This window comes from Anolis sagrei, chromosome Y (genome assembly GCF_037176765.1).
Source record: "Anolis sagrei isolate rAnoSag1 chromosome Y, rAnoSag1.mat, whole genome shotgun sequence".
Classification (NCBI taxonomy): domain Eukaryota; kingdom Metazoa; phylum Chordata; class Lepidosauria; order Squamata; family Dactyloidae; genus Anolis; species Anolis sagrei.
Genome location: NC_090035.1, coordinates 83,906,833 through 83,934,000, shown reverse-complemented (window position 1 = coordinate 83,934,000; position 27,168 = coordinate 83,906,833). Strand labels below are relative to the sequence as shown.

At 48.0% G+C, this 27,168-nt stretch overlaps 1 protein-coding gene across 1 annotated transcript in view; it reads left to right on the top strand.

Annotated features, from left to right (window-relative positions):
- The window catches only part of LOC132769659 (glutamate receptor ionotropic, kainate 5-like), a 95,398-nt gene extending 69,034 nt beyond the window's left edge, over positions 1-26,364 (top strand). Inside the window, 9 exon segments of the mRNA XM_067461894.1 lie at positions 251-360; positions 2,089-2,262; positions 9,319-9,484; positions 14,552-14,777; positions 16,077-16,205; positions 23,059-23,180; positions 24,482-24,628; positions 24,630-24,715; positions 24,717-26,364. Coding sequence (XP_067317995.1) covers positions 251-360; positions 2,089-2,262; positions 9,319-9,484; positions 14,552-14,777; positions 16,077-16,205; positions 23,059-23,180; positions 24,482-24,628; positions 24,630-24,715; positions 24,717-25,161 — 1,605 coding nt within the window. The 3' untranslated portion in view covers positions 25,162-26,364.
- Positions 26,365-27,168: the final 804 nt, after the last annotated feature.

Genomic DNA, 27,168 nt, shown 5'->3' with positions numbered 1-27,168 from the left:
ACTCATCTTGTTGTGTTTCAAATAATAATAATAATAATAATAATAATAATAATCCAAATAATAATAATAAGCCAATGCAATAGCCAGCAGAGTGATCTTGTTTGGTGTGAACTCATCTTGTTATGTTTCTAATCATGATAATACTACTAATAGAAGAAGGTGTGTGTAAGAAGGGGGCTTCCTTCATTCCTGCTTAATGGCTGGCCTTGCCCACCTGGATCCTTTCCCTTCCTTCCTTCCTTCCGTCCAGGGGCGCAAGCCGGGCTACTTCTCCTTCCTGGACCCCTTCTCTCCGGCCGTCTGGCTCTTCATGCTCCTGGCCTACCTGGCGGTCAGCTGCGTCCTCTTCCTGGCTGCCCGGTGAGTGTCCCTTGCTTGCTGACCTTTTTCGGGGTTCGCAGAGGTTTGCAGGGAGAGGGGAGGGGGCTTCGATCTCCATCAGGCATTTTGACACCGCAGAAGGGGGTTGGACTGGATGGCCTCTGGAGCCCCTTCCTCTGGAGGTTTGGAAAGCAGAGCCTGGGTGGCCATCTGTCAGGAAGGTTTTGATTGTGTCTTCCTTAATGGCGGGAAGGGGTTCGGACAGGATGGCCCTTGGGGGTTCCCTTCCAAATTTCAGATTCTATGACAGAGATATAATAGAAAATAGTCTGTCTATCTATCATATCTGTGGCTGAAGGGCCATCTATCGAGAGAGTTTGAATTGTGTCTTCCTTATTGCCAGAAGGGGCTGGACTAGAAGGCCTTTGGGGTTCCCTTCCAACTATGATTCTATGATAAGGGAGACTCCCCAAGTAAAGTAAGAATGTGGATGGCCATCTGTCAGGAAGAACCAGATGGTGTTTTCCTGCCTGGAAGAAGGGGATTGGACTGAATGGCCATCTCTCGGGAGGGATTGGATTGTCTCTTCCTGAATATCCCAAGGGGATTGGACTGGGTGGCCTTTGGGGGTCCCTTCCAACTACCATCCTGTGATAAGAAAGACTCGTCAAGGCAAGTCAGAGTTTGGCTGGCCATCTGTCAGGAGGGATCTGATGGTGCTTTCCTTAATGGCAGAAGGGGGTTGGACTAGATGGCCTTTGGGGGGGGGGTCACTTCCAATCTAACTCATATATATATACAATATGAGCTAGATTGGAAGTGACCCCCCCCAACTGCCTATCTACCATATCTTTGGCTGGATGGTCATCTGTCAGGAGGGATCGGATGGTGTCTTCCTTAACGCCAGAAGGGAACCAAGCTGAATGACCTTTTGGGGTCACTTCCAATCTATCTTATATTTATATCATATTGTCTCTATCTATCTATATGCCTATCTACCATATCTTTGACTGGATGGCCATCTGACAGGAAGGATCAGATGGGGTCTTCCTTAATGGCAGAAGGGAACCGGGCTGAATGACCTTTTGGGGTCACTTCCAATCAATCTCATATTTATATCATATCATATATCATATCCATCTATCTGCCTATCAATCATATCTTTGGCTGGATTGCCATCTGTTGGGAGGGATCGGATGGTGTCCCTGCCTGGCAGAATGAGGTTGGGCTAGATGGTCTTTTGGGACTCCCTTCAAATTCTAGCATTCTATGAGATATGTATCATCTCTCACTTAATTATATGTCCCTATGCTGTATGGCCATCTGTTGGGAGGGATTGAATGGTGTCTTCCTTAATGGCAGAAGGGAACCGGACTGAATGACCTTTCGGGGTCACTTCCAATCTATCTCATACTTATATCATATTATATCTGCCTATCTATCTATCTATCCATCTATCTATCTATATGCCTATCTACCATATCTTTGGCTGGATTGCCATCTGTTGGGAGGGATCACATGGTGTCCCTTTACCTGGCAGAATGAGGTTGGACCAGATAGTCTTTGGGGCTTCCTTCCAACCCTAGCATGCTATGAGATATGTATCATCTCTCAGTCAGTTATATCTCCCTGGCCATCTGTTGGGAGAGATCGGATGGCGCCTTCCTTAATGGCAGAAGGGGGGTCAGACTAGATGGCCCTTGGGGGTCCCTCCCGACTCTAGGATTGTATGGTTTTATGATTATGATTTCCCTTCTCCTTTGGCAGGCTGAGCCCTTACGAGTGGTACAACCCGCACCCGTGCCTGAGGGAGAGGCACAACGTCCTGGAGAACCAGTATACGCTGGGAAACAGCCTCTGGTTCCCAGTGGGAGGCTTCATGCAGCAGGGCTCCGAGATCATGCCCCGGGCCCTCTCCACACGATGCGTCAGTGGGGTCTGGTAAGAGGAAGGAACCTACTATTATAAGATGGCCATGGGGTGCAATGCAAACCTTGTGTTTCAGGCCTGGGCCAACTTTGGCCCTCGATCCAGGTGTTTTGGACTGCAACTCCCACCATTCCTAACAGCCTCAGTCCCTTTCATTTCCCCCCACGGCAGCCTCTGTCTCTTTCCTTCCCCCCCCCCCCCCAACAGCCTCTGTCTCTTTCCTTTTCTCCCTCGGCAGCCTCAGTCCCTTTCCTTTTTCTCCTTAGCAGCCTCTGTCTCTTATCTTTTCCCCTTCAACAGCCTCAGTCTCTTTCCTTTTCCCCCTCAGCAGCCTCTGTCTCTTTCCTTTCCCCTCTCGGCAACCTCAGTCCCTTTCCTTTCCCCCCTCAGCAGCCTCAGTCTCTTTCCTTTCCCCCCTCAGCAGCCTCAGTCCCTTTCCTTTCCCCCCTCAGCAATCTCAGTCCCTTTCCTTTCCCCCCTTGGCAGCCTCTGTCTCTTTCCTTTCCCCCCTCAGCAATCTCAGTCCCTTTCCTTTCCCCCCTTGGCAGCCTCTGTCTCTTTCCTTTTCCCCCTCAGCAGCCTCTGTCTCTTTCCTTTCCCCTCTCGGCAACCTCAGTCCTTTTCCTTTTCCCCCTCAGCAGCCTCAGTCTCTTTCCTTTTCACCCTCAGCAGCCTCAGTCCCTTTCCTTTTTCTCCTTAGCAGCCTCTGTCTCTCATCTTTTCCCCTTCAACAGCCTCAGTCTCTTTCCTTTTCCCCCTCAGCAGCCTCTGTCTCTTTCCTTTCCCCTCTCGGCAACCTCAGTCCTTTTCCTTTTCTCCCTCAGTAGCCTCTGTCTCTTTCCTTTTCTCCCTCGGCAGCCTCAGTCCCTTTCCTTTTTCTCCTTAGCAGCCTCTGTCTCTTATCTTTTCCCCTTCAACAGCCTCAGTCTCTTTCCTTTTCCCCCTCAGCAGCCTCTGTCTCTTTCCTTTCCCCTCTCGGCAACCTCAGTCCTTTTCCTTTTCTCCCTCAGTAGCCTCTGTCTCTTTCCTTTTCTCCCTCGGCAGCCTCAGTCCCTTTCCTTTTTCTCCTTAGCAGCCTCTGTCTCTTATCTTTTCCCCTTCAACAGCCTCAGTCTCTTTCCTTTTCCCCCTCAGCAGCCTCTGTCTCTTTCCTTTCCCCTCTCGGCAACCTCAGTCCTTTTCCTTTTCTCCCTCAGTAGCCTCTGTCTCTTTCCTTTTCCTCCTCGGCATCCTCAGTCCCTTTCTTTTTGCCCCTCAGCAGCCTCATTCCCTTTACTTTTCCTCCTCGGCAACCTCAGACCCTTTCCTTTTCCCCCTTGGCAGCCTCTGTCTTTTTTCCTTTTCACCCTCAGCAGCCTCAGTCCCTTTCCTTTTTCTCCTTAGCAGCCTCTGTCTCTTATCTTTTCCCCTTCAACAGCCTCAGTCTCTTTCCTTTTCCCCCTCAGCAGCCTCTGTCTCTTTCCTTTCCCCTCTCAGCAGCCTCAGTCCTTTTCCTTTTCTCCCTCAGTAGCCTCTGTCTCTTTCCTTTTTCACCTCGGCATCCTCAGTCCCTCCCCCCCCCCCCCCTCAGCAGCCTCAGTCGCTTTATTTTCCCCCCTTGGCAACCTCAGTCCTTTTCCTTTTCTACCTCAGCAGCCTCAGTCTCTTTCCTTTCCCCCCTCGGCAACCTCAGTCCCTTTCATTTCCCTCCTCGGCAGCCTCTGTCTCTTTCCTTTTCCCCCTCGGCAGCCACAGTCCCTTTCCTTTTTCTCCTCAACAGCCTCAGTCTCTTTCCTTTTCCCCTTCGGCAGCCTCAATCCTTTTCCTTTCCCCCCTCAGCAGTCTCAGTCCCTTTACTTTCCCCCCTCAGCTACCTCAGTCCATTCCCTTTCCCCACGCAGTAGTCTCAGACCCTTTCTTTCTTCCCCTCAACAGCCTCTGTCTCTTTCCTTTCCCCCTTCGGAAGTCTCAGTCCTTTTTCTTTTCCCCCTCGGCAGCCTCAGTCCCTTTCTTTTCCCCCCTCAGCCGGTTATGCAGCTGAGGGCGAAAAGGAAGGGGCCTGAGGCTGTGAGGAATGGTGGGAATTACAGTCCAAAACACTCCATAGATATTCCATTTCTCATCCAATTCAGCATACTTTGTGGCAACCACCAAAACAAAGTTTCTGGAGTCAGGCAACACACAATTCAAACAGGAAACAACACTTTCAAACCAGGAACAGATTTTGTTACGTAGTATTATCTGTCGTTTGCAAAGTATTTTTTCTGCAATTTGCCAGATATTTATTACCTGCAGTTTGCAAAATATTTATTACTGATCGTTTTTGCAAGAAATTATTTATTTATCTCCAGTTTGCAAGACATTTATTACCCGCAGTTTGCAAAATATTTATGATCTGCAGTTTGCAAGATATTTATCATTTGTGGTTGTTTCCTTTTTTTGCGTTTGCTTTGATGCCTGCTAAACTACAAAGTAGACGCAGTTGCCTTTTCTGCAAACGTGAAACTTAAGAAGTGGTTTGCAAAAACTAATCATAATCTTTATTTATACCACGACTCAGAACGGCTTGCAAGGTAAACACACAATGGTGCCATGACATATAAGATACAATACAACAATATATCAAATCAATACACAAAAGATAAAATCTGTTGGGATTCTTGCTTGCTTAGGCGATCCCTCGTTGGACGAGTAAGATGGTCGTTCATTATGCGTTTCCTTGTGGGTCCGCATGTGGCTGTGGAGCCCTCTTCTTGACCCGCATCTTCTCCCACAGTGAGGGCATTGGCTTCCAGGTGGAAGGCGGTCCCGGTCGGGGTTGGCTTGATGCGCCTTCCTCTTGTCACGTTTCTGTCTTTCACCCTCCACTCGTGCCTCCTTGAATTCTGCAGCACTGCTGGTCACAGCTGACCTCCAGCTGGAGCGCTCAAGGGCCAGGGCTTCCCAGTTCTCAGTCTTAAGGTTGGCTTTGAGCCCATCTTTGAATCTCTTTTCCTGTCCACCAACATTCCGTTCTTGAGTTCGGAGTAGAGCAACTGCTTTGGGAGACGGTGGTCAGGCATCCGGACAACGTGGCCAGTCCAGCGGAGTTGATGGCGGAGGACCATCGCTTCAATGCTGGTGGTCTTTGCTTCTTCCAGCACGCTTACTTTTTACCGCTTGTCTTCCCAAGAGATTTGCAGGATTTTCTGGAGGCAGCGCTGATGGAATTGTTCCAGGAGTTGCATGTGATGTCTGTAGACAGTCCATGTTTCGCAGGCATAGAGCAGGGTTGGGAGGGGAATGGCTTTATAGACAAGCACCTTGGTCTCCCTACAGATGTCCCGGTCCTCAAACACTCTCTGCTTCATTCGGGAAAATGCTGCGCTCGCAGAGCTCAGATAGTGTTGTATTTCAGTCTCAGTGTTGACATCTGTAGACAGTCCACGTCCTGCAAGCATATAGCAGGGTTAGGAGGACAATAGCTTTATAGACAAGCCCCTTGGTATCCCTATGGATGTCCCGGTCCTCAAACACTCTCTGCTTCATTCGGGAAAATGCTGCCCTCGCAGAGCTCAGATAGTGTTGTATTTCAGTCTCAGTGTTGACATCTGTAGACAGTCCACGTCCTGCAAGCATATAGCAGGGTTAGGAGGACAATAGCTTTATAGACAAGCCCCTTGGTATCCCTACGGATGTCTCGGTCCTCAAACACTCTCTGCTTCATTCGTGATTCAACCCCACACTGCCCAAGTATCAAGTCCTCAACGAGGAACAGTTTAGCTAGTTTAATATAGACCAATGGTTCTCAACCTTTCTAACACCGTGACCCCTAAATACGCTTCCTCGTGTTGTGGTGACCCCCAACCATAAAATTATTTCTGTTGCTCCTTTATAACTGTAATTTTGCTACTGTTACGAATCGTAATGTAAATATGTGATATGCAGGATGTGTTTACATTGCGCAAGGCTTCCCTTGCCTGCCCCGCGCCCCTGCCAGCCGGCGGGAGAGCAATGCAGGCGAGGGAGGCCTCGCGCAAGGTGGAGGAGCCGATCTGGAAAGCCTGGCTGTTTCCCTGGCAGCCATTTTGGGGAGGGCGGGGCCAACCGATCTGGCCGATCTGGCCGGGATGGTCCATGCCTTGGTCACCTCTAGACTGGATTACTGCAATGCGCTCTACGTAGGGCTGCCCTTGAAAACGGCTCGGAAGTTCCAACTGGTCCAACGGGCAGCAGCGAGGATGTTAACTGGCGCTCCTTACAGAGAGAGGTCAACCCTCCTGTTTAAGGAGCTCCACTGGCTGCCATTTATTTTCCGAGCCCAATTTAAGGTGCAGGTGCTTACCTACAAAGCCCTGAACGGTTTGGGACCAGCCTACCTCCATCTACGAACCCACGCGTTCACTCCGGTCATCTGGAGAGGCCCTGCTCGTGATCCCACCGGCGTCGCAAGCGCGCTTGGTGGGGACTCAAGACAGGGCCTTTTCTGTGGTGGTCCCCCTGACTCTGGAACACCCTCCCAAGAGATCTTAGACAGGCCCCCACATTGGCAGCCTTCAGAAAGAACTTGAAGACCTGGCTGTTCCGATGTGCCTTTCCAGATTAGGAAATCTCCAATATCAAGTCCCAGAAGCACTTTATTAGAACTGAGATTACTGCACACCGCACACGGCACTTACTTATAATCCTACATACCTCCTGCCACACCAGCACTTTTAATCTTGTACCCATTACTCTGGCCCGGCCCAGTTTTATAGTGACTTGATGTATTGTTTATTGTTTGTTGTTTATTCTGCTTAACTGTTTTAATTTTGCTTTAGGTGTTGTATTGTTGTGTTGTGTTTTGAGGCCTTGGCCTGTGTAAGCCACATCGAGTCCTTCGGGAGAGGCTAGCGGGGTACAAATAAAGTAATAATAATAATAATAATAATAATAATAATAATAACCGAGGCGCCTTCACGACCCCCAGAAAATGGCCCAGCGACCCCCCTGGGGGTCGCGACCCCCAGGTTGAGATCCGCTGATATAGACTAAGGTAGTGTTTCTCAACCTTCCTAATGCCGCGACCCCTTAATACAGTTCCTCATGTTGTGTTGACCCCCAACAATACCATTATTTTCATTGCTACTTCATAACTGCAATTTTGCTTCTGTTATGATTTGGAATGTAAATATTTGATCTGCAGGATGGATTTTCATTCACTGGACCCAATTTGGCACAAATACCCGATACCTCCAAATTTGGATACTGGTGGGGTTGGAGGGGGAATTGATTTTGTGATTTGGGAGCTGTAGTTGCTGGGATTTATAGTTCACCTACAATCAAAGAGCATCCTGAACACCGCCAATGATGGAATTGAACCAAACTTGGCACACAGTCTTCCCACAACCAGCAGAAATAAAATATTCAGGTCGGCGTTCTCAGACTCTCCCGTCCCTGCTTTTCTATTCTATTCTATTTCACAATAAGATCCAGAAATGACAGAAAATAAATATGGGGGCGAAGACCCCCAAAGGCAACCCACCAACCCAAGGGGAATCCCAGGCTTCCTTGGTGATGTTCCTCTTTGCGAGGAAACAAGGCACAGCCTGCCCTGAATTCTCCGCCTGCGGATTAAACGCTGCCCTCGTTAATTAGAAACGTCCCCCATCAATTAATCAAGGAAAGGCTTTAGTTCTAATTAAGCCGCCAATTTAGGGTTCCGGACCTCATTGTCGTCCCGCGAGGAAGGAAAAAAAGAACCAAGATTCCTAAGAACAATGTTTTTGCAAAGAGGTGGATTTGCAAGGCTGGTCAGGAGGGAAATAAGCAACGCCGGCACAGTTTAATTATGCTCTCACGCTCCGCAAAAACGTTTCGAAGGACGCGAGCCTGGAGACGTCTCTTCAATCAAGCCATTGCTGTGGGTTCCTATTCTGTCTTTGGGACTACAACTCCCATAATGGCCTATTTCCACTCCCTTGGCAGCCACCTCTCCACAAATGTCGACACTGGCACTGAAATACAACTCCGCCTGAGCTCTGCGAGTGCAGCATTCTTCCAAATGAAGCAGAGAGTGTTTGGGACTGGGACATCCAGAGGGAGACCAAGGGGCTTGTTTATTTATTTATCGTGTCAGAAGCGAAACAAACAGTTGTATTGCATTAAAAACAAAGAAAGAAAGAAAACACAAAGTTTGCAAACTTGGTAGTTGATTAAATGACCAGTATCTGGCCACTTGGAGTGCTTCCGGTGTCGCTGCAAGAAGGTCCTCCCTTGTGCATGTGGCAGGGCTCAGGTTGCATTGCAGCAGGTGGTCAGTGGTTTGCTCCTCTCCGCACTCTTATGTCGAGGATTCCACTTTGTGGCCCCATTTCTGGAGGTTGGCTCTGCATCTCGTGGTGCCAGAGCGCAGTCTGTTCAGCACCTTCCAAGTCTGTGTGCCCAGGGGGGAATCTCTCATTTGGTATCAGCCATTGATTGTGGTGCTGGGTTTGAGCCTGCCACTTTTGGACTCTCGCTTGCTGGGGTGTTCCAGCGAGTGTCTCTGTAGATCTTAGAAAACTATTGTAAAGTAATGGATGTGGCCATTTCACAATGAAATTATTATTATTATTATTATTATTATTATTATTATTATTATTTTATTTATGTAATAGTCGCATCCATTGCTTTGTGCCTGAATCATGAAATAATAATAATAATAATAATAATAATAATAATAATAATAATTCTCTTCTTGATTGAGGCACAAAGTAATGGATGTGGCCATTTCACAATGAAATTATATTATTGTTATTATTATTATTATTATTATTATTATTTTCTTCATATAATAGTCGCATCCATTGCTTTGTGCCTGAATCATGAAATAATAATAATAATAATAATAATAATAATAATAATAATAATTCTCTTCTTGATTGAGGCACAAAGTAATGGATGTGGCCATTTCACAATGAAATTATTATTGTTATTATTATTATTATTTCATGAGTCAGGCACAAAGCAATGGATGCGACTATTACATGAAGAAATAATAATAATAATAATAATAATAATAATAATAATAATAATAATAATTATTATTATCTTCCTGATGCATTGTTGTTGTTTTTGTTGTTGTGCCAGGTGGGCCTTCACGCTGATCATCATCTCCTCCTACACGGCCAACCTGGCGGCTTTCCTGACGGTCCAGCGCATGGAGGTCCCCATCGAGTCGGCCGACGACCTGGCTGACCAGACCAACATCGAGTATGGCACCATCCACGCCGGATCCACCATGACCTTCTTCCAGGTCAGAAACAAAGTTGGCAAACATTCCACTTCCAAATGACTCCTTGCTAAGAACAAAGGGACTGGACTGGATGGCCTTTGGGGGCCCCTTCCAAATCTAGGATATGATATCTATCTCATACACACACACACACACACACACACATAGGCTATCCCCAAATTACAAACGCTCAACGTGCAAACAACTTACAGTTAAGAACGGGGCTGGATTAGATGGCCTTTGGGGGTCCTTTCCAAATCTATGTCCCTGAGTTACAAATGTCCAACTTGCAAATGACTCCTAGTTAAGAACGGGGCTGGACTGGATGGCCTTTGGGGGCTTCTTTCAATTCCATGATTCTATATCATAGTTAGTCATGTCTATCATACCTATGACTAGATGGCCATCTGTTGGGAGGGATCGGTTGGTACCTTCATGGGAGAATAGAGCTGGACTGGGTGGCCTTTTGGGGGGGGAGGTCTCTTTGAACTCTAGGATTCTTTGGAAGTATTTAAGCAGGGGCTGGCTGGTCATCTGTCGGGAGGGATCGGATGGTGCCATCCTCCTCTATCTCATACACACACACACACACACACACACACACACATATGCATGTGTATATACACACACAAAAAAGGCCATCCTAGAGTTAGAAACATTGGACTTGCGAACGACTCCTTGTTAAGAACAGGGCTGGATTGGATGGCCTTTGGGAGTCCCTTCCAAAGCTATGATACTATATCTATCTCATTCATACACACACACACACACACAGGTCTTGTTAAGAACAGGTCTGGACTGGATGGCCTTTGGAGTTCCCTTCCAAAGCTATAGTATATCTTATCACGCACACACACACACAGACACAGGCCGTCCTTGAGTTTAAAACGTCCGATTTGCAAATGACTCCTAGTTAAGAACGGGGCTGGACTGGATGGCCTTTGGGGGCTTCTTTCAACTCCATGATTCTATATCATAATCAGTCATGTCTATCATACCTATGGCTGGATGGCCATCTGTTGGGAGGGATCAGATGGTGCCTTTATAGCAGAATAGAGCTGGACTGGGCGGCTTTCTTTTTTTTGGGGGGGGGGGGTCTCTTTGAACTCTAGGATTCTTTGGAAGTCTTTAAGCAGAGGCTGGAGGGTCATCTGTCGAGAGGGATCGGAGGGTGCCTTCATGGCAGAATAGAGCTGGACTGGGTGGCTTTCTTTTTTTTGGGGGGGGGGTCTCTTTGAACTTTAGGATTCTTTGGAAGTCTTTAAGCAGAGGCTGGATGGTCATCTGCCAGGAGGGATCGGATGGTGCCATCCTCCCTGGCAGAAGGGGGCTGGACTGGATGGCCTTTGGGGGTCCCTTCCAAATCTATGATAATATATCTAATGGCTGTCCCCGAGTTACAAATGTCCAATTTGCAAATGAGTCCTAATTAAGAATGGGGCTGGACTGGATGGCCTTTGGGGGCTTCTTTCAACTCCATGATTCTATAACATAGTTAGTCATGTCTATCATATCTATGGCTGGATGGCCATCTGTTGGGAGGGATTGGATGGTGCCTTCATGGCAGAATAGAGCTGGACTGGGTGGCTTTCTTTTTTTTGGGGGGGGGGGTCTCTTTGAACTCTAGGATTCTATGGAAGTCTTTAAGCAGAGGCTGGATGGTCATCTGTCGGGAGGGATCGGAGGGTGCCTTCATGGCAGAAAGAGCTGGACTGGGTGGCTTTCTTTTTTTTTGGGGGGGGGTCTCTTTGAACTATAGGATTCTATGGAAGTCTTTAAGCAGAGGCTGAAGGGTCATCTGTCGGGAGGGATCGGATGGTGCCTTCCTCCCTGGCAGAAGGGGGCTGGACTGGATGGCCTTTGGGGGTCCCTTCCAAATCTATGATAATATATCTAATGGCTGTCCAATTTGCAAATGACTCCTAATTAAGAACGGGGCTGGACTGGATGGCCTTTGGGGGTTCCTTTCAACTCCATGATTCTATACCATAATCAGTCATATCTATCATATCTATGGCTGGATGGCCATCTCTCGGGAGGGATCAGATGGTGCCTTCATGGGAGAATAGAGCTGGACTGGGTGGCTTTCTTTGGGGAGATTCTACGGAAGTCTTTAAGCAGAGGCTGGATGGTCATCTGTCGGGAGGGATCAGATTGTGCCTTCATGGGAGAATAGAGCTGGACTGGGTGGCTTTCTTTGGGGAGATTCTACGGAAGTCTTTAAGCAGAGACTGGATGGTCATCTGTCGGGAGGGATCGGATGGTGACTTCCTCCCTGGCAGAAGGGGGCTGGACTGGATGGCCTTTGGGGTTCCCTTCCAAAGCTATAGTATATCTCATCACGCGCACACACATATGCAGGCCGCCTTGACCTTATTGTGTCCCTTTTGCTCCAGAAGAAAACACATTTCTGAGGCAAAGCCCCCAGGGAAATAATCTCAGTGGAGCCCGTTGCAGGGTTTTGCTGGACGGCTGGACCGACCTTCAGCGGTCACTCTGGCCGGAATCCGGCCCTGTCCCTCTGCCTTTATCCTGAGGTCACGCCATGCATCCCACGGAAGCGCAGGTGCCAAGGGGTCCGCTGCATGGCTGCCCCTTGCCCGCAAAGGACACTATTTGGGGAGGGGGGGGTAGTTGGAGGTTTCCATGGCGACGGTCGCCAAGGTGGCAGTGACCGGTCCCCCCCCTCTCCCTCCATCTCTCCTCTTGTCTCCATCCTGCTCTCCGTTGCCCTGACAACCCGTCTCCGTAGTAACAGCAGCCTTTGCTCCCGGAGACGGAGACATTAATGAGGGGGAATCGATCAATAAACAAGGCGGGCGATGGACGGAGGGACGGACAATGGCCTTCGGGGGACAGAAGGACATTCTGGCTGACCGAGAGCCCTCCCTGGACACAGCGGCATCCCAAATGTCCATTTCTCATATAAGACACTGGCTTTTTGGGGACAGAAAAAGAGGAAAATGTCACAATGACATGTTCTGCCTTTGATCCTGGGCCCAGGGAGCCAAGTATCGATGCATCAATGCATCAATCAATCAATCAATCAATCCAATCACTATATTCTTCTCCACTTTGGAAACCAGTGTAGATCCCAGCAAAACAAGGCTCAAAAATACTCATAACAGGAAAACGTAATGGTAGTAGTAGTAGTAGTAATCATCATCATCATCATCATCTATCTGTACCCGCCACATGTTGCTGTGACCAACCTTCCTCTCCTTTCTTTCTCTCCTTCCTTCCCTCCCTTTTAGTCTTTCCTTCTCTCCTTCCTTCCTCCTCTTCCTCTTCCCTTCTTCCCCCCTTTTCTTTCCCTCCCTTTTTCTCTCCTTCCTTCTCTTTTCTTCTTTCCTTCTCTCCTTCCTTCCTTCCTTCCTCCCTCCCTCCCTCCCTCCCTCCCTCCCTCCCTCCCTCCCTCCCTCCCTCCCTCCCTCCCTCCCTTCCTTCCTTCCTTCCTTTTCTTCTTCCTTTTTTCCTTCCTTCTTTTCTTTTCCTTTCTTTTCCTTGCTTCCCCCTTCACTTTTTCCTTCCTTTCTTCTTCCCTTCCCTTCCTCCCTCCCTTTTCTTTCCCTCCCTTTCTCTCCTTCCCTCTCTTTTCTTCTTTCCTTCTCTCCTTCCTTCCTTCCTTCCTTTCTTTTCTTCTTCCATTTTTCCTTCCTTCTTTTCTTTTCCTTTCTTTTCCTTGCTTCCCCCTTCCCTTTTTCCTTCCTTTCTTCTTCCCTTTCCTTCCTCCCTCCCTTTTCTTTCCCTCCCTTTTTCTCTTCTTCTTTCTTTCTCTCCTTCCTTCTCTTTTCTTCTTTCCTTCTCCCCTTCCTTCCTTCCTTCCTTCCTTCCTTCTTTCCTTTCTCCCTTCTTCTTCCTCTTCCTCTTCCTCTTCCCTCCCTCCCTCCCTTTCTTCTCTTCCTTTTTCTTCCCCCTTTTCTTTCCCTCCCTTTTTCTCAATGAAACAATAATAATAATAATTATTATTTCTAGATTCAGACACAAAACAATGAATTTGACAATTACATGAAAAAATAATAATCTCTTCTTGATTGAGGCACAAAGCAATGGATGTAGCCATTGCATGAAGAAATTATTATTATTATTATTATTATTATTATTATTACCTTCTTGATTGAGGCACAAAGCAATGAATGTGATCATTACATGAAGAAATAATAATAATAATTTCATTTTGCAATGGCCACATCGATTGCTTTGTGTTTCAATTAATTCTCTTCCTGATTGAGGCACAAAGCAATGGATGTACCCGTTGCATGAAGAAATAATAATTCTCTTCAGGAGATACAAAGCAATGGATGCGACCATTACTTGAGGAAATAATAATCTCTTCTTGGTTGAGGCACAAAGCAATGGAAGTATCCATTCTATGAAGAAATAATAATAATTCTCTTCAGGAGATACAAAGCAATGGATGCGACCATTACATGAGGAAATAATAATCTCTTCTTGGTTGAGGCCCAAACAATGGATGTGTCAATTGTTTGAAGAAGTAATGATAATTCTCTTCAGGAGATACAAAGCAATGGATATGACCATTACATGAGGAAATAATAATCTCTTCTTGATTGAGGCACAAAGCAATGGATGTACCCGTTGCATGAAGAAATAATAATAATTCTCTTCAGGAGATACAAAGCAATGGATGCGACGATTACATGAGGAAATAATAATCAATTTTCTTCAGGAGATACAAAGCAATGGATGTGACCATTACATGAGGAAATAATAATATCTTCTTGGTTGAGGCACAAAGCAATGGATGTGTCCATTGTATGAAGAAGTAATAATAATTCTCTTCAGGAGATACAAAGCAATGGATGCGACCATTACATGAGGAAATAATAATAATCCCTTTTTGATTTAGGCGCAAAACAATCGATGCGACCATTACATGAAGAAATATTAGTAACAATTCTCTTCTTGATTGAGACACACCTGCTGCAGATGGAACCCTAGAGTTGGGTGGGACCCCAAGTTCCATCTGGTCTGTTCTGCTATTTATGACTCAGGAACAGAAATGGTGTTCCATAGTGTGAAAATGTCCTCTGACCGGCTTCCCTCCCTCTCTCTGTTTCCGGGCAGAACTCCCGGTACCAGACGTACCAGCGGATGTGGAACTACATGCACTCCAAGCAGCCGAGCGTCTTCGTCAAGAGCACGGAGGAGGGCATCGCCCGCGTTCTCAACTCCAAGTACGCCTTCCTGCTGGAGAGCACCATGAACGAGTACCACCGGCGCCTCAACTGCAACCTCACCCAGATCGGGGGCCTGCTGGACACCAAGGGCTACGGCATCGGCATGCCCCTCGGTCAGTGGCCCAAGGGGGCGAGGGTCAAAGGGTGGGCGGGCACTTCCTCTCAGGCCTGGGACCACTGAGGACATCTGGCCTGATCCTGCCCTGGCGGGAGGTCGCCCCAGGTGTTGTCCTTGGGGATCACATTGTGCCGTTGCAGGTCATGACTGGGCCTTCCTGTTGTTGTTGTTGTTGTTGTTGTTGTTGTTGTTGTTGTTATTTGTACCCCACATTGTGCCATCGCAGATCATGACTGGGGCTTCCTGTTGTTGTTGTTATTCTTATTATTCATACCCCACATTGTGCCGTTGCAAGTCATGACCGGGGCTTTCTGTTGTTGTTGTTGTTGCTGTTGTTGTCCTTCTTATTATTATTCATACCCCACATTGTGTCGCTGCAGGTCATGACTGGGACTTCCTGTTGTTGTTGTTGTGGTTGTTGTTGTTGTTGTTATTCTTATTATTCATACCCCACATTGTGGCGCTGCAGGTCATGACTGGGGCTTCCTGTTGTTGTTGTTGTTGTTGTTGTTGTTGTTGTTGTTCCTATTATTCATACCCCACATTGTGTCACTGCAGGTCATGACTAGGGCTTGTTGTTGTTGTGGTTGTTGTTGTTGTTATTCTAATTATTCATACCCCACTTTGTGCCGCTGCAGGTCATGACTAGGGCTTGTTGTTGTTGTGGTGGTTGTTGTTGTTATTCTAATTATTCATACCCCACTTTGTGCCGCTGCAGGTCATGACTGGGGTTTGTTGTTGTTGTTGTTGTTGTTATTATTATTATTATTATTATTATTATTATTATTATTATTCATACCCCACATTGTGCTGCTGCAGATCATGACTGGGGCTTCCTGTTGTTGTTGTTGTTGTTGCTGTTATTGTTATTTGAATCCCACATTGTGCCATTGCAGGTCATGACTGGGGCTTGTTGTTGTTGTTGTTGTTTTTGTTGTTGTTATTTGTACCCCACATTGTGCCACTGCATGTCATGACTGGGGCTTCTTGTAGTTGTAGTTGTAGTTATTCTTATTATTTATACCCCACATTGTGCTTCTGCACGTCATGTTTATGTTTATGTTTGTATTTATGTTTGTGTTTGACCTTTCTGGGTCCATTCATGCTAAACCCATAGACTTGGCCCTAAATGAGTGAGGGTCCATCCAATTAACCCTTGCAACCGAGCTGCATGCAGGTGTCTCCTGTCTGTCCAGCAGCCCTTTTTGGGGCTGATGTGGACATACGGAGCAAACGCCCAGGAAGCGATGGGACTGGGCCTGAGTCTCATGCCCTTGCTCTCCTTCTGCGCCAGGCTCTCCATTCCGCGACGAGATCACGCTGGCCATCCTCCAGCTGCAGGAGAACAACCGGCTGGAGATCCTGAAGCGGAAGTGGTGGGAGGGCAGCAAGTGCCCCAAGGAGGAGGACCACCGAGCCAAAGGTCAGTGGTCAGCAGAAGGGGGTGGGTGGGTGGATGTATGGGGAACCCCAATCTGGGAACACATAGGACAGGTCAGGGGCGGCTCGTCCATTACGCGAAGTAAGTGGTCGCAGAACACTTTTTTTTTGCCAGGGGTGCAGAGGTGTCTCTGTAAATGCCCCTCGACCGCCACTTGAGGAGCGCCCCCTCAGCTCACAGCAGCCCGAGCATTCTGGGGGGAGCCTCAGCTTTCTTGCCTCGCTGCCAGGCAATCTTCTCAAAGGGGCTGGGCCCTTGAGCCTCGCCTAGCCCCTCTCGTTCCTGCTCCACATGGCCACTGGGTGCGCGAGCAGAGCTGGTGCTCAATCGTTCTCTGCGTTTGATCCCTTCCCCATGACCGGCTCTCTTTCCTGATCCCCCGGCGCTCCACCTGCCTCCTCTCCCCAATCCGTAAGTGGTCCAAGGGGTGGAGCTGCCACACCTGCCTCGCTTCGGGTCTGGAGGTGTGTCTGAAGACCCCAGCGTGCGCACCAAAAGTCGCCTCTTCTCCTGACTTTCTCTTCAGTCATTGGGACCAAGAGAGAAAGAGAGAGAGAGAGAGAGAGAGAGAGAGCCCCTCTGGCTGGAGGTATCTCCCTCCTCCGCTCCCTCCTTTGTTTTTGCGCCTACCTTCAGGAAAGGTGGACATCTCCACCTACCAAAAAGTCGCCTCTTCTCCTGACTTTATCTTAAGCCATTGGGACCAAGAGAGAGAGAGAGAGAGAGAGAGAGAGCCCCTCCGGCTGGAGGTATCTCCCTCCTCCGCTCCCTCCTTTGTTTTTGCGCCTACCTTCAGGAAAGGTGGACATCTCCACCTACCAAAAAGTCGCCTCTTCTCCTGACTTTATCTTAAGCCATTGGGACCAAGAGAGAGAGAGAGAGAGAGAGCCCCTCCGGCTGGAGGTATCTCCCACCTCCGCTCCCTCCTTTGTTTTTGCGCCTACCTTCAGGAAAGGTGGGCATCTCCACCTACCAAAAAGTCGCCTCTTCTCCTGACTTTCTCTTCAGCCATTGGGACCAAGAGAGAGAGAGAGAGAGAGAGAGAGAGAGAGCCCCTCCGGCTGGAGGTATCTCCCACCTCTGCTCCCTCCTTTGTTTTTGCGCCTACCTTCAGGAAAGGTGGGCATCTCCACCTACCAAAAAGTCGCCTCTTCTCCTGACTTTATCTTAAGCCATTGGGACCAAGAGAGAGAGAGAGAGAGAGAGAGAGAGAGCCCCTCCGGCTGGAGGTATCTCCCTCCTCCGCTCCCTCCTTTGTTTTTGCGCCTACCTTCAGGAAAGGTGGACATCTCCACCTACCAAAAAGTCGCCTCTTCTCCTGACTTTATCTTAAGCCATTGGGACCAAGAGAGAGAGAGAGAGAGAGAGAGCCCCTCCGGCTGGAGGTATCTCCCACCTCCGCTCCCTCCTTTGTTTTTGCGCCTACCTTCAGGAAAGGTGGGCATCTCCACCTACCAAAAAGTCGCCTCTTCTCCTGACTTTCTCTTCAGCCATTGGGACCAAGAGAGAGAGAGAGAGAGAGAGAGAGAGAGAGCCCCTCCGGCTGGAGGTATCTCCCACCTCTGCTCCCTCCTTTGTTTTTGCGCCTACCTTCAGGAAAGGTGGGCATCTCCACCTACCAAAAAGTCGCCTCTTCTCCTGACTTTCTCTTCAGCCATTGGGACCAAGAGAGAGAGAGAGAGAGAGAGAGAGAGAGAGAGAGAGCCCCTCTGGCTGGAGGGATCTCCCACCTCCGCTCCCCCCTTTGTTTTTGCACCTATCTTCAGGAAAGGTGGGCATCTCCACCTACCAAAAAGTCGCCTCTTCTCCTGACTTTATCTTAAGCCATTGGGACCAAGAGAGAGAGAGAGAGAGAGAGAGAGAGAGCCCCTCCGGCTGGAGGTATCTCCCTCCTCCGCTCCCTCCTTTGTTTTTGCGCCTACCTTCAGGAAAGGTGGACATCTCCACCTACCAAAAAGTCGCCTCTTCTCCTGACTTTATCTTAAGCCATTGGGACCAAGAGAGAGAGAGAGAGAGAGAGAGAGAGCCCCTCCGGCTGGAGGTATCTCCCTCCTCCGCTCCCTCCTTTGTTTTTGCGCCTACCTTCAGGAAAGGTGGACATCTCCACCTACCAAAAAGTCGCCTCTTCTCCTGACTTTATCTTAAGCCATTGGGACCAAGAGAGAGAGAGAGAGAGAGAGAGAGCCCCTCCGGCTGGAGGTATCTCCCACCTCCGCTCCCTCCTTTGTTTTTGCGCCTACCTTCAGGAAAGGTGGGCATCTCCACCTACCAAAAAGTCGCCTCTTCTCCTGACTTTCTCTTCAGCCATTGGGACCAAGAGAGAGAGAGAGAGAGAGAGAGAGAGAGAGCCCCTCCGGCTGGAGGTATCTCCCACCTCTGCTCCCTCCTTTGTTTTTGCGCCTACCTTCAGGAAAGGTGGGCATCTCCACCTACCAAAAAGTCGCCTCTTCTCCTGACTTTATCTTAAGCCATTGGGACCAAGAGAGAGAGAGAGAGAGAGAGAGAGAGAGCCCCTCCGGCTGGAGGTATCTCCCTCCTCCGCTCCCTCCTTTGTTTTTGCGCCTACCTTCAGGAAAGGTGGGCATCTCCACCTACCAAAAAGTCGCCTCTTCTCCTGACTTTCTCTTCAGCCATTGGGACCAAGAGAGAGAGAGAGAGAGAGAGAGAGAGAGACCCTCCGGCTGGAGGGATCTCCCACCTCCGCTCCCCCCTTTGTTTTTGCACCTATCTTCAGGAAAGGTGGGCATCTCCACCTACCAAAAAGTCGCCTCTTCTCCTGACTTTCTCTTCAGCCATTGGGACCAAGAGAGAGAGAGAGAGAGAGAGAGAGAGAGAGAGAGAGCCCCTCTGGCTGGAGGGATCTCCCACCTCCGCTCCCCCCTTTGTTTTTGCACCTATCTTCAGGAAAGGTGGGCATCTCCACCTACCAAAAAGTCGCCTCTTCTCCTGACTTTATCTTAAGCCATTGGGACCAAGAGAGAGAGAGAGAGAGAGAGCCCCTCCGGCTGGAGGTATCTCCCACCTCCGCTCCCTCCTTTGTTTTTGCGCCTACCTTCAGGAAAGGTGGGCATCTCCACCTACCAAAAAGTCGCCTCTTCTCCTGACTTTCTCTTCAGCCATTGGGACCAAGAGAGAGAGAGAGAGAGAGAGAGAGAGAGACCCTCTGGCTGGAGGGATCTCCCACCTCCGCTCCCCCCTTTGTTTTTGCACCTATCTTCAGGAAAGGTGGGCATCTCCACCTACCAAAAAGTCGCCTCTTCTCCTGACTTTCTCTTCAGCCATTGGGACCAAGAGAGAGAAAGAGAGAGAGAGAGAGAGAGCCCCTCATAGAATCATAGAATCAAAGAGTTGGAAGAGACCTCATGGGCCATCCAGTCCAACCCCATTCTGCCAAGAAGCAGGAATATTGCATTCAAACCACCCCTGACAGATGGCCATCCAGCCTCTGTTTAAAAGCTTCCAAAGAAGCAGCCTCCACCACACTCCGGGGCAGAGAGTTCCACTGCTGAACGGCTCTCACAGTCAGGAAGTTCTTCCTCATGTTCAGATGGAATCTCCTCTCTTGTAGTTTGAAGCCATTGTTCCGCGTCCTAGTCTCCAAGGAAGCAGAAAACAAGCTCCCTCCCTCCTCCTCCCTGTGGCTTCCTCTCACATATTTATACATGGCTATCATGTCCCCTCCATCTGAACATTAGGAAGAACTTCCTGACTGTGAGAGCCGTTCAGCAGTGGAACTCTCTGCCCTGGAGGGAGTGTGGTGGAGGCTCCTTCTTTTAGAAGCTTTTAAGCAGAGGCTGGATGGCCATCTGTCAGGGGTGATTTGAATGCAATATTCCTGCTTCTTGGCAGAATGGGGTTGGACTGGATGGCCCATGAGGTCTCTTCCAACTCTTTGATTCTATGATTCTATGACTCTCAGCCTTCTCTTCTTCAGGCTAAACATGTCCAGCTCCTTTAGCCGCTCCTCATAGGGCTTGTTCTCCAGACCTTTTATCATTTTAGTCGCCCTCCTCTGGACACATTCCAGCTTGTCAATATCTCTTGAATTGTGGTGCCCAGAATTGGACACAATATTCCAGGTGTGGTCTAACCTCCGGCTGGAGGTATCTCCCACCTCCGCTCCCTCCTTTGTTTTTGCACCTACCTTCTGGAAAGGTGGGCATCTCCACCTCTCTCTCTCTCTCTCTCTCTCTCTCTCTCTCTCTTGGTCCCAATGGCTGAGGAGAAAGTCAGGAGAAGAGGTGACTTTTGGTGTCTTCAGGTACGCCTCCGGACCCAAAGCGGGCCAGGCAAGGGAGCAAGTGCGGCAAGTGTAGTTACTGGGATGTATAGTTCACCTACAATCAAAGAGCATTCTGAACTCCACCAATGATGGAATTGAACCAAATATGGCACACAGAACTCTCACGACGAACAGAAAATATATATCAATGATTGGTTGGGGGGGGGGGGGGAGCGCCAAAATACTGTTTGCTTACCGTTGAAAATTACCTAGGGCCGCCCCTGGGACAGGTTCAACTTGAGGCTTCCACTTGGTTGCCTTGGTGGCCATGGCTTGGCTTCACGCTTCGAGGGGTGGCCCCCTGGTGGCCGCAGAAGGGGATGCAGGCAGGGAAATGTACACAACAATATGGCAAAGTATTTATTACAATATATTTATTATCTTTATTTAAGGTATTTATTATAATATGAAGTTATAATAATATTTTGCAAAATGCAGAAAATAAATAAATACTTTGCAAACGACACGTAAAATGAATATCTGTAGTTTGCATGGAATTTATCACCTGCAGTTTGCAAAATATTTATTACCTTGCGGATTTTGCTCCTGGGTTATAAATGTCATTATTTCCTAATTGGTTTTTATCATAAAAACGTGGGGAAAGTTTATTAAACTGCAAAACCTTTGCTTTTTGCAGAACATCCTGCAGTATATTTTTTCTAGTTATTATTATTATCCTCTTGAATTAGACACAAAGCAATGAAGGTGGCCTTTGTGTAATGAAATTATTATTATTATTGTTATTATTGAGATAAAAAGTAATGGATGTGGCTGTTGCTTCATGAAATTACTACTAATAATACTAGTACTACTATTCCCATGATTTAGACACAAAGCAATGGATGTGGCCTTTGTGAAATGAAATTATTATTATTATTATTATTATTATTATTATTGAGATAAAAAGCAATGGATGTGGTTATTGCATCATTAATACTACTACTACTACTACTACTACTATTCTGTGATTTAGACACAAAGCAACAGATGTGGCCTTTGTGTAATGAAATTATTATTATTGAGATAACAAGCAATGGATGTGGCTATTGCATCATGAAATTACTACTAGTAGTACTACTACTCCCATGATTTAGACACAAAGCAACAGATGTGGCCTTTGTGTAATGAAATTATTATTATTATTATTGAGATAACAAGCAATGGATGTGGCTATTGCATCATGAAATTACTACTACTAGTACTACTACTCCCATGATTTAGACAAAAAGCAATGGATGTGGCCTTTGGGTAATGAAATTATTATTATTATTATTATTATTATTGAGATAAAAAGCAATGGATGCAGTTATTGCATCATGAAATTACTATTACTACTACTACTACTACTATTCCCATGATTTAGACACAAAGCAATGGTTGTGGCCTTCGTGTAATGAAATTATTATTATTATTGAGATAAAAAGCAATGGATGCGGTTATTGCTTCATGAAATTACTACTACTACTATTCCCATGATTTAGACACAAAGCAATTGATGTGGCCATTGCATCATGAAATTACTACTACTACTACTATTCCCTTGATTGAGACACAAAACAATGGATGTGGTCATTACACAAGGAAATAATAATAATAATAATAATAATAATAATAATAATAATAATAATAATTCCCTTGATTTAGACACAAAGCAATGAATGTGGCCATTGCATGAAATAATAATAATAATAATAATAATAATAATAATAATAATAAGCAGTCAGCAGAGTGTCTGCTGTGAACTCATCTTGTTGTGTTTCAAATTATTATTATTATTATTATTATTATTATCTTGATTGAGACACAAAGTAATGAAGGTGGCCATTGTATGAAGATATTATTATTATTATTAATATTGAGATAAAAAGTAATTGATGTGACCATTGCATCATGAAATTACTACTACTACTCCCTTGATTTAGACACAAAACAATAGATGTGGCCATTGCACAAGGAAGTAGTAGTAGTAGTAATAATAATAATAATAATCAGCCAGCAGAGTGTCTGCTGTGAACTCATCTTGTTGTGTTTCAAATTATTATTATTATTATTATTATTATTATTATTATTATTTTCTTGATTGAGACACAAAGTAATGAAGGTGGACATTGTATGAAGATATTATTATTATTATTATTATTATTATTATTATTGAGATAAAAAGCAATTGATGTGGCCATTGCATCATGAAATTACTACTACTACTACTACTACTACTCCCTTGATTTAGACAGAAAGCAATGGATGTGGCCATTGTATGAAGACATTATTATTATTATTATTATTATTATTATTATTATTATTATTATTATCATCACCTTCTTGATTGAGACACAAAACAATGGACATGGTCATTGCACAAGGAAATGATAATAGTAATAATACTTCTCTTTTTGATTGAGACACAAAGGAATGACAACAGCGCACATGCCTCGCGCCACTGAGCATGGTTTGCAGAGTGCCGGCTGTCGTGTGTGGGAAGAGCAACTCCTGGCGTTCGTTCTCCTTGGTCACCTTCCCTCTTTCTTTGTCTCCTTCTCCTCTCCGGACCAGGGCTGGGCATGGAGAACATCGGGGGCATCTTCGTGGTGCTCATCTGCGGCCTCATCATCGCCGTCTTTGTGGCCGTCATGGAGTTCGTGTGGGCCACACGGCGCTCGGCCGAACACGAGGAGGTGAGACATGTTCTCCACACCGCACCACTGAAAAGAGCCACAAAAGATGCCCACCCAACCTCTATTGGAGCCCCCCAATGATGGAGAGCCCACCACCCTCTGAGGCAGCATCTAATCCATAAGGCTGGAAGGGTCCCCCAGAGGTTATCTAGCCTGACCTCATTCAACTGTGGAGGAACCCCCATAGAATCCGGGTTTTGGAAGGCCATCTGCCCCCCCCCCCCCCAATATCTCCAGATGTCCATCTTCGTTCTCTGTGGCCTTCTCACTACCTTCTTCGCTATTTGAAAGATGCCCACCCAAAGACGGAGGCGCCACCACCACCTTCCAAGGCAGTCCTTGATCCAGTAGAGCGGGAAGGGACCCGAGAGGTCACCTAGTCTGACCCCATTTAGCTACGCAGGAGCCACAGTAGATTCCTGGCTTTGGAAGGGACCCCAAAGGACATCTAGTCTGATCCCATTCATTCACCTCCATGGAATCCAGACTTTGGAAGGGCCCCAAGAGGTCACCTACACCAATCCCATACAGCCATTAAAGAACCCCCATAGAATTCTGACTTTAGAAGGAACTTACAAAGGCCATGCGGTCTGATCTCATAGAATCCTCGCTTTGGAAGGGACCCCCAGTGGCCATCTAGTCTGATCCCATTCAGTCATGAAGGAACCTCTGTAGAATCCCTGCTTTGGTAGGATCTCAAAGGTCATCTAGTCCGATCCCATTTAGTTATGGAGCTTCCATAGAATCCTCGCTTTGGAAGGGACCCCCAGAGGACATCTAGTCTGATTCCATTCAGTCATGAAGGAACCTCTGTAGAATCCTTGCTTTGGTAGGATCCCAAAGGTCATGTAGTCCGATTCCATTTAGTCATGGAGCCTCCATAGAATCCTCACTTTGGAAGGGACCCCCAGAGGCCATCTAGACCAATCCCACACAACTATGCAGGAACCTCCATGGAATCCTCACTTTGGCGGGACCCTCAGTGGCCATCTAGTCTGATCCCATTCCATCATGAAGGAACCTCTGTAGAATCCCTGCTTTGGTAGGATCCCAAAGGTCATCTAGTCCGATCCCATTTAGTCATGGATCCTCCATAGAATCCTCGCTTTGGAAGGGACCCCCAGAGGTCATCTAGACCAATCCCACACACCTATGCAGGAACTTCCATGGAATCCTCACTTTGGCGGGACCCCCAGTGGCCATCCGGTATGATTCAATTAAACCTAGCTTGTGAAGGGTCCCCCGGAGACCCCCTAGTCCACCCCTCCTTGACGCCCTCCTCTCCTTCTCTCGCCTTGCAGATCTCCGTGTGCCAGGAGATGCTCCGCGAGCTGCGCCACGCCGTCTCCTGCCGCAAGCCCTCGCGCGCCCGCCGCCGCCCGCGCCGCCACCACCACCACCACCACCACTTGGGCCCCGGCTCCTCGTTGTCGTCGTCCTCCTCGCGGGGGGGGCCCGCTGTCGCTGCGCGCGGTGCGGGAGATGCGCCTCAGCAACGGGAAGCTGTACTCGGGCAGCCTGGCCTCGGACCCCGGCCCCAGCGCCTCCTGAGGAGACCCCCCCCGCCCGGAGGGCCCCCCCCGCCCCTGCGCCCACGTGCGCATCTGCCACGAGTGCCGGCGCATCCAGACTCTGCGAGGGGGGGCGCCCCAGACCCCGCGCGGGACCCCCCTGCTGCCCCCTCCTCCGCCCCCCCATGAGGAGGGCTCCCCCGGCCAGGGAGGAAGGGGGGAGGGGCCTCTGCAGGGGGAGGGGCTCGGGGGCAGGAGGAGGGAGGGGCGGAGTGACCCCCTGGTGATTGAGCCCCCCAAATGGCCCCCCTTCGCCCCCCATTCCCTCCCTCGCTCCCTGCCTTCGCTCTCTCCGGCGGAGGCCCTCAGTAGACATGTACGCTGTGCGTATGCCTTTGGGGGACCCCCAGAAGACCCTCCCCCATGAAAAGCCCTGTCTACTTTTGGGGGCAGCGAACTCCAACTCTTGACCCCAAAGGGAGGCCAGCTTTGCGAGAAGAGGACTTCCGGGCGGACACTGGCGTGCGGCACCTCTCTCTCTCTCTCTTGAGTGGACAGTGGGACCTCCGGTCACTCTTTTGGGTGGACGATGGGACCTCGGAGCTGTCCTTTGGAGTGGACACTGAGCAAGGCTCCGTTCGGTCCAACAATGCAACGAAAGCACGGCCAGAACATTCTTGGGGGGCGATGGAAGCCCCTTGACCCAATTTTGTGGGGTGAAAAGAGATGGAAGACCCCCTTGGGTCAAATTGTGGGGTCACAAGAGAGGGTGGAACCCTCCAACCTGGTCCCGTGGGGTCATACGTTGTGGCCCCTCGCCCCGATTTTGTGGGATAACGACATGGCAAGACCCCTCCAGCCCAACTTTCTGGGTGACAAGGGTGGGCAGAAGCCCCCAACCCCATGGGGCATTCCGGGATGGCAGAAGACCAACTTTAGGATGGGAAAATAGGCAGAAGACCCCCTTTGTGGGGTCACGAGGCATGGCAGAGCCCTCCAACCTGTTCTTATGGGGTCACGTATTATGGCAGGAGCCCCCAACCCAATGTTTTGGGTGTGAAAATAGATGGAAGACCCCTGAGTCTTGTTGGGGAAACAGGAAACCCCATTATTTGTAGTCAGAGGAAATGGGGGGGGGGGGGGAGGCCTATTCTATGGGGTGAGCCTCCCATCCTCTGCCTTGAAGCCCACTTTCTTTCTGCCATCGGGCCCCCAAAACTATTGGGTTTGAAGGGATGCCCCAAAAATAAGATGGGGGGGGGGTCTGCCGCTGCCCCGGTCTTTGGGGGACACTCTACCCTCTGGGGACACTCCGCCCGCTTTGCCTTTCTAGTAATATTAGGGGTCCCTTCCCCTTTTGGGGGGCAAAAGGCTGACGCTGGGGGAAGAGGGCTGGACTCCAGCCCCATTGAAGACCCTCGGATAAGGGATTTTGGGGTCCCATGGAAGGAGGTCGGGCCCCCAAAAGTGGGAAAGTGGGGGAGGGCGCCCCACCCAAACAACAACAACAACAACAACGTCTTGTCTGTCTTTTTTAATTTCCGTTTTCTTTCATTCCTTCTTTTTTTGGGAGAAATTTCTATATAGGAGCCAAAAAGAAAAAAGAAACGGAGACTTTAGTGGCAAACAACCCCCCAAAACGACAAAATAAACGTGAAAATACTTGATTCTTTTACGTGGCTGGACGGAGAACGTTCTTTATTTTTTGGGAAATGGAAATCTCCATAACCTTTTGGAAAACCTGAGAAGAGTTAAAACTTACTTCTCCTTCGTGGTAAATCTCCACCAGCCTAGCAGTCATGCAAGGCAGTTAGGTTTCTCAGTTGTTAGACTGATATACCAAGGGATCTCTTTGAACTGCCAGGGACAAAAATACGCAAGTGCAGAGTTTCAGAAGTGTTTTTTTTTTCAGTTGCCCAAAAATATCTTTCCCTCAAAACATTTTGGTTTAAATCATGCTCTCAAGAGACAAAAATAAGGTAGGTTTCTTTAAAAGTATCATAGTTGGTTTACTCACAAACTTTATGTATTCAGCATACATGTGCATTGCTTATCAGACTAGTTACAGGTAGGATTTGAAGTAGTTTCTCTGTGCAGATAACACAGGGCATCTTTCGTAGAATCTTAACAGTCCAAAGTCTCTTCCAACTCTAGGATTCTATGATCTGGGACTATTCAGGACTCAGATTCCATTTTAGAAACAGTAAGCATTTAGAAAGTCAGTAGTGACAGAACATCTTACAGCAGGCATGGGCAAACTTCGGCCCTCCCTGCTTCTTGGCAGAATAGAGTTGGGCTGGATGGCCCACCAGGTCTCTTCCAACTCTAGGATTCTATGATCTGGGACTATTCAGGACTCGGACTCCATTTAGAAACAGTAAGCATTTAGAAGTCAGTAGGGACAGAATATCTTACAGCAGGCATGGGCAAACTTCGGCCCTCCCTGCTTCTTGGCAGAATAGGGTTGGGCTGGATGA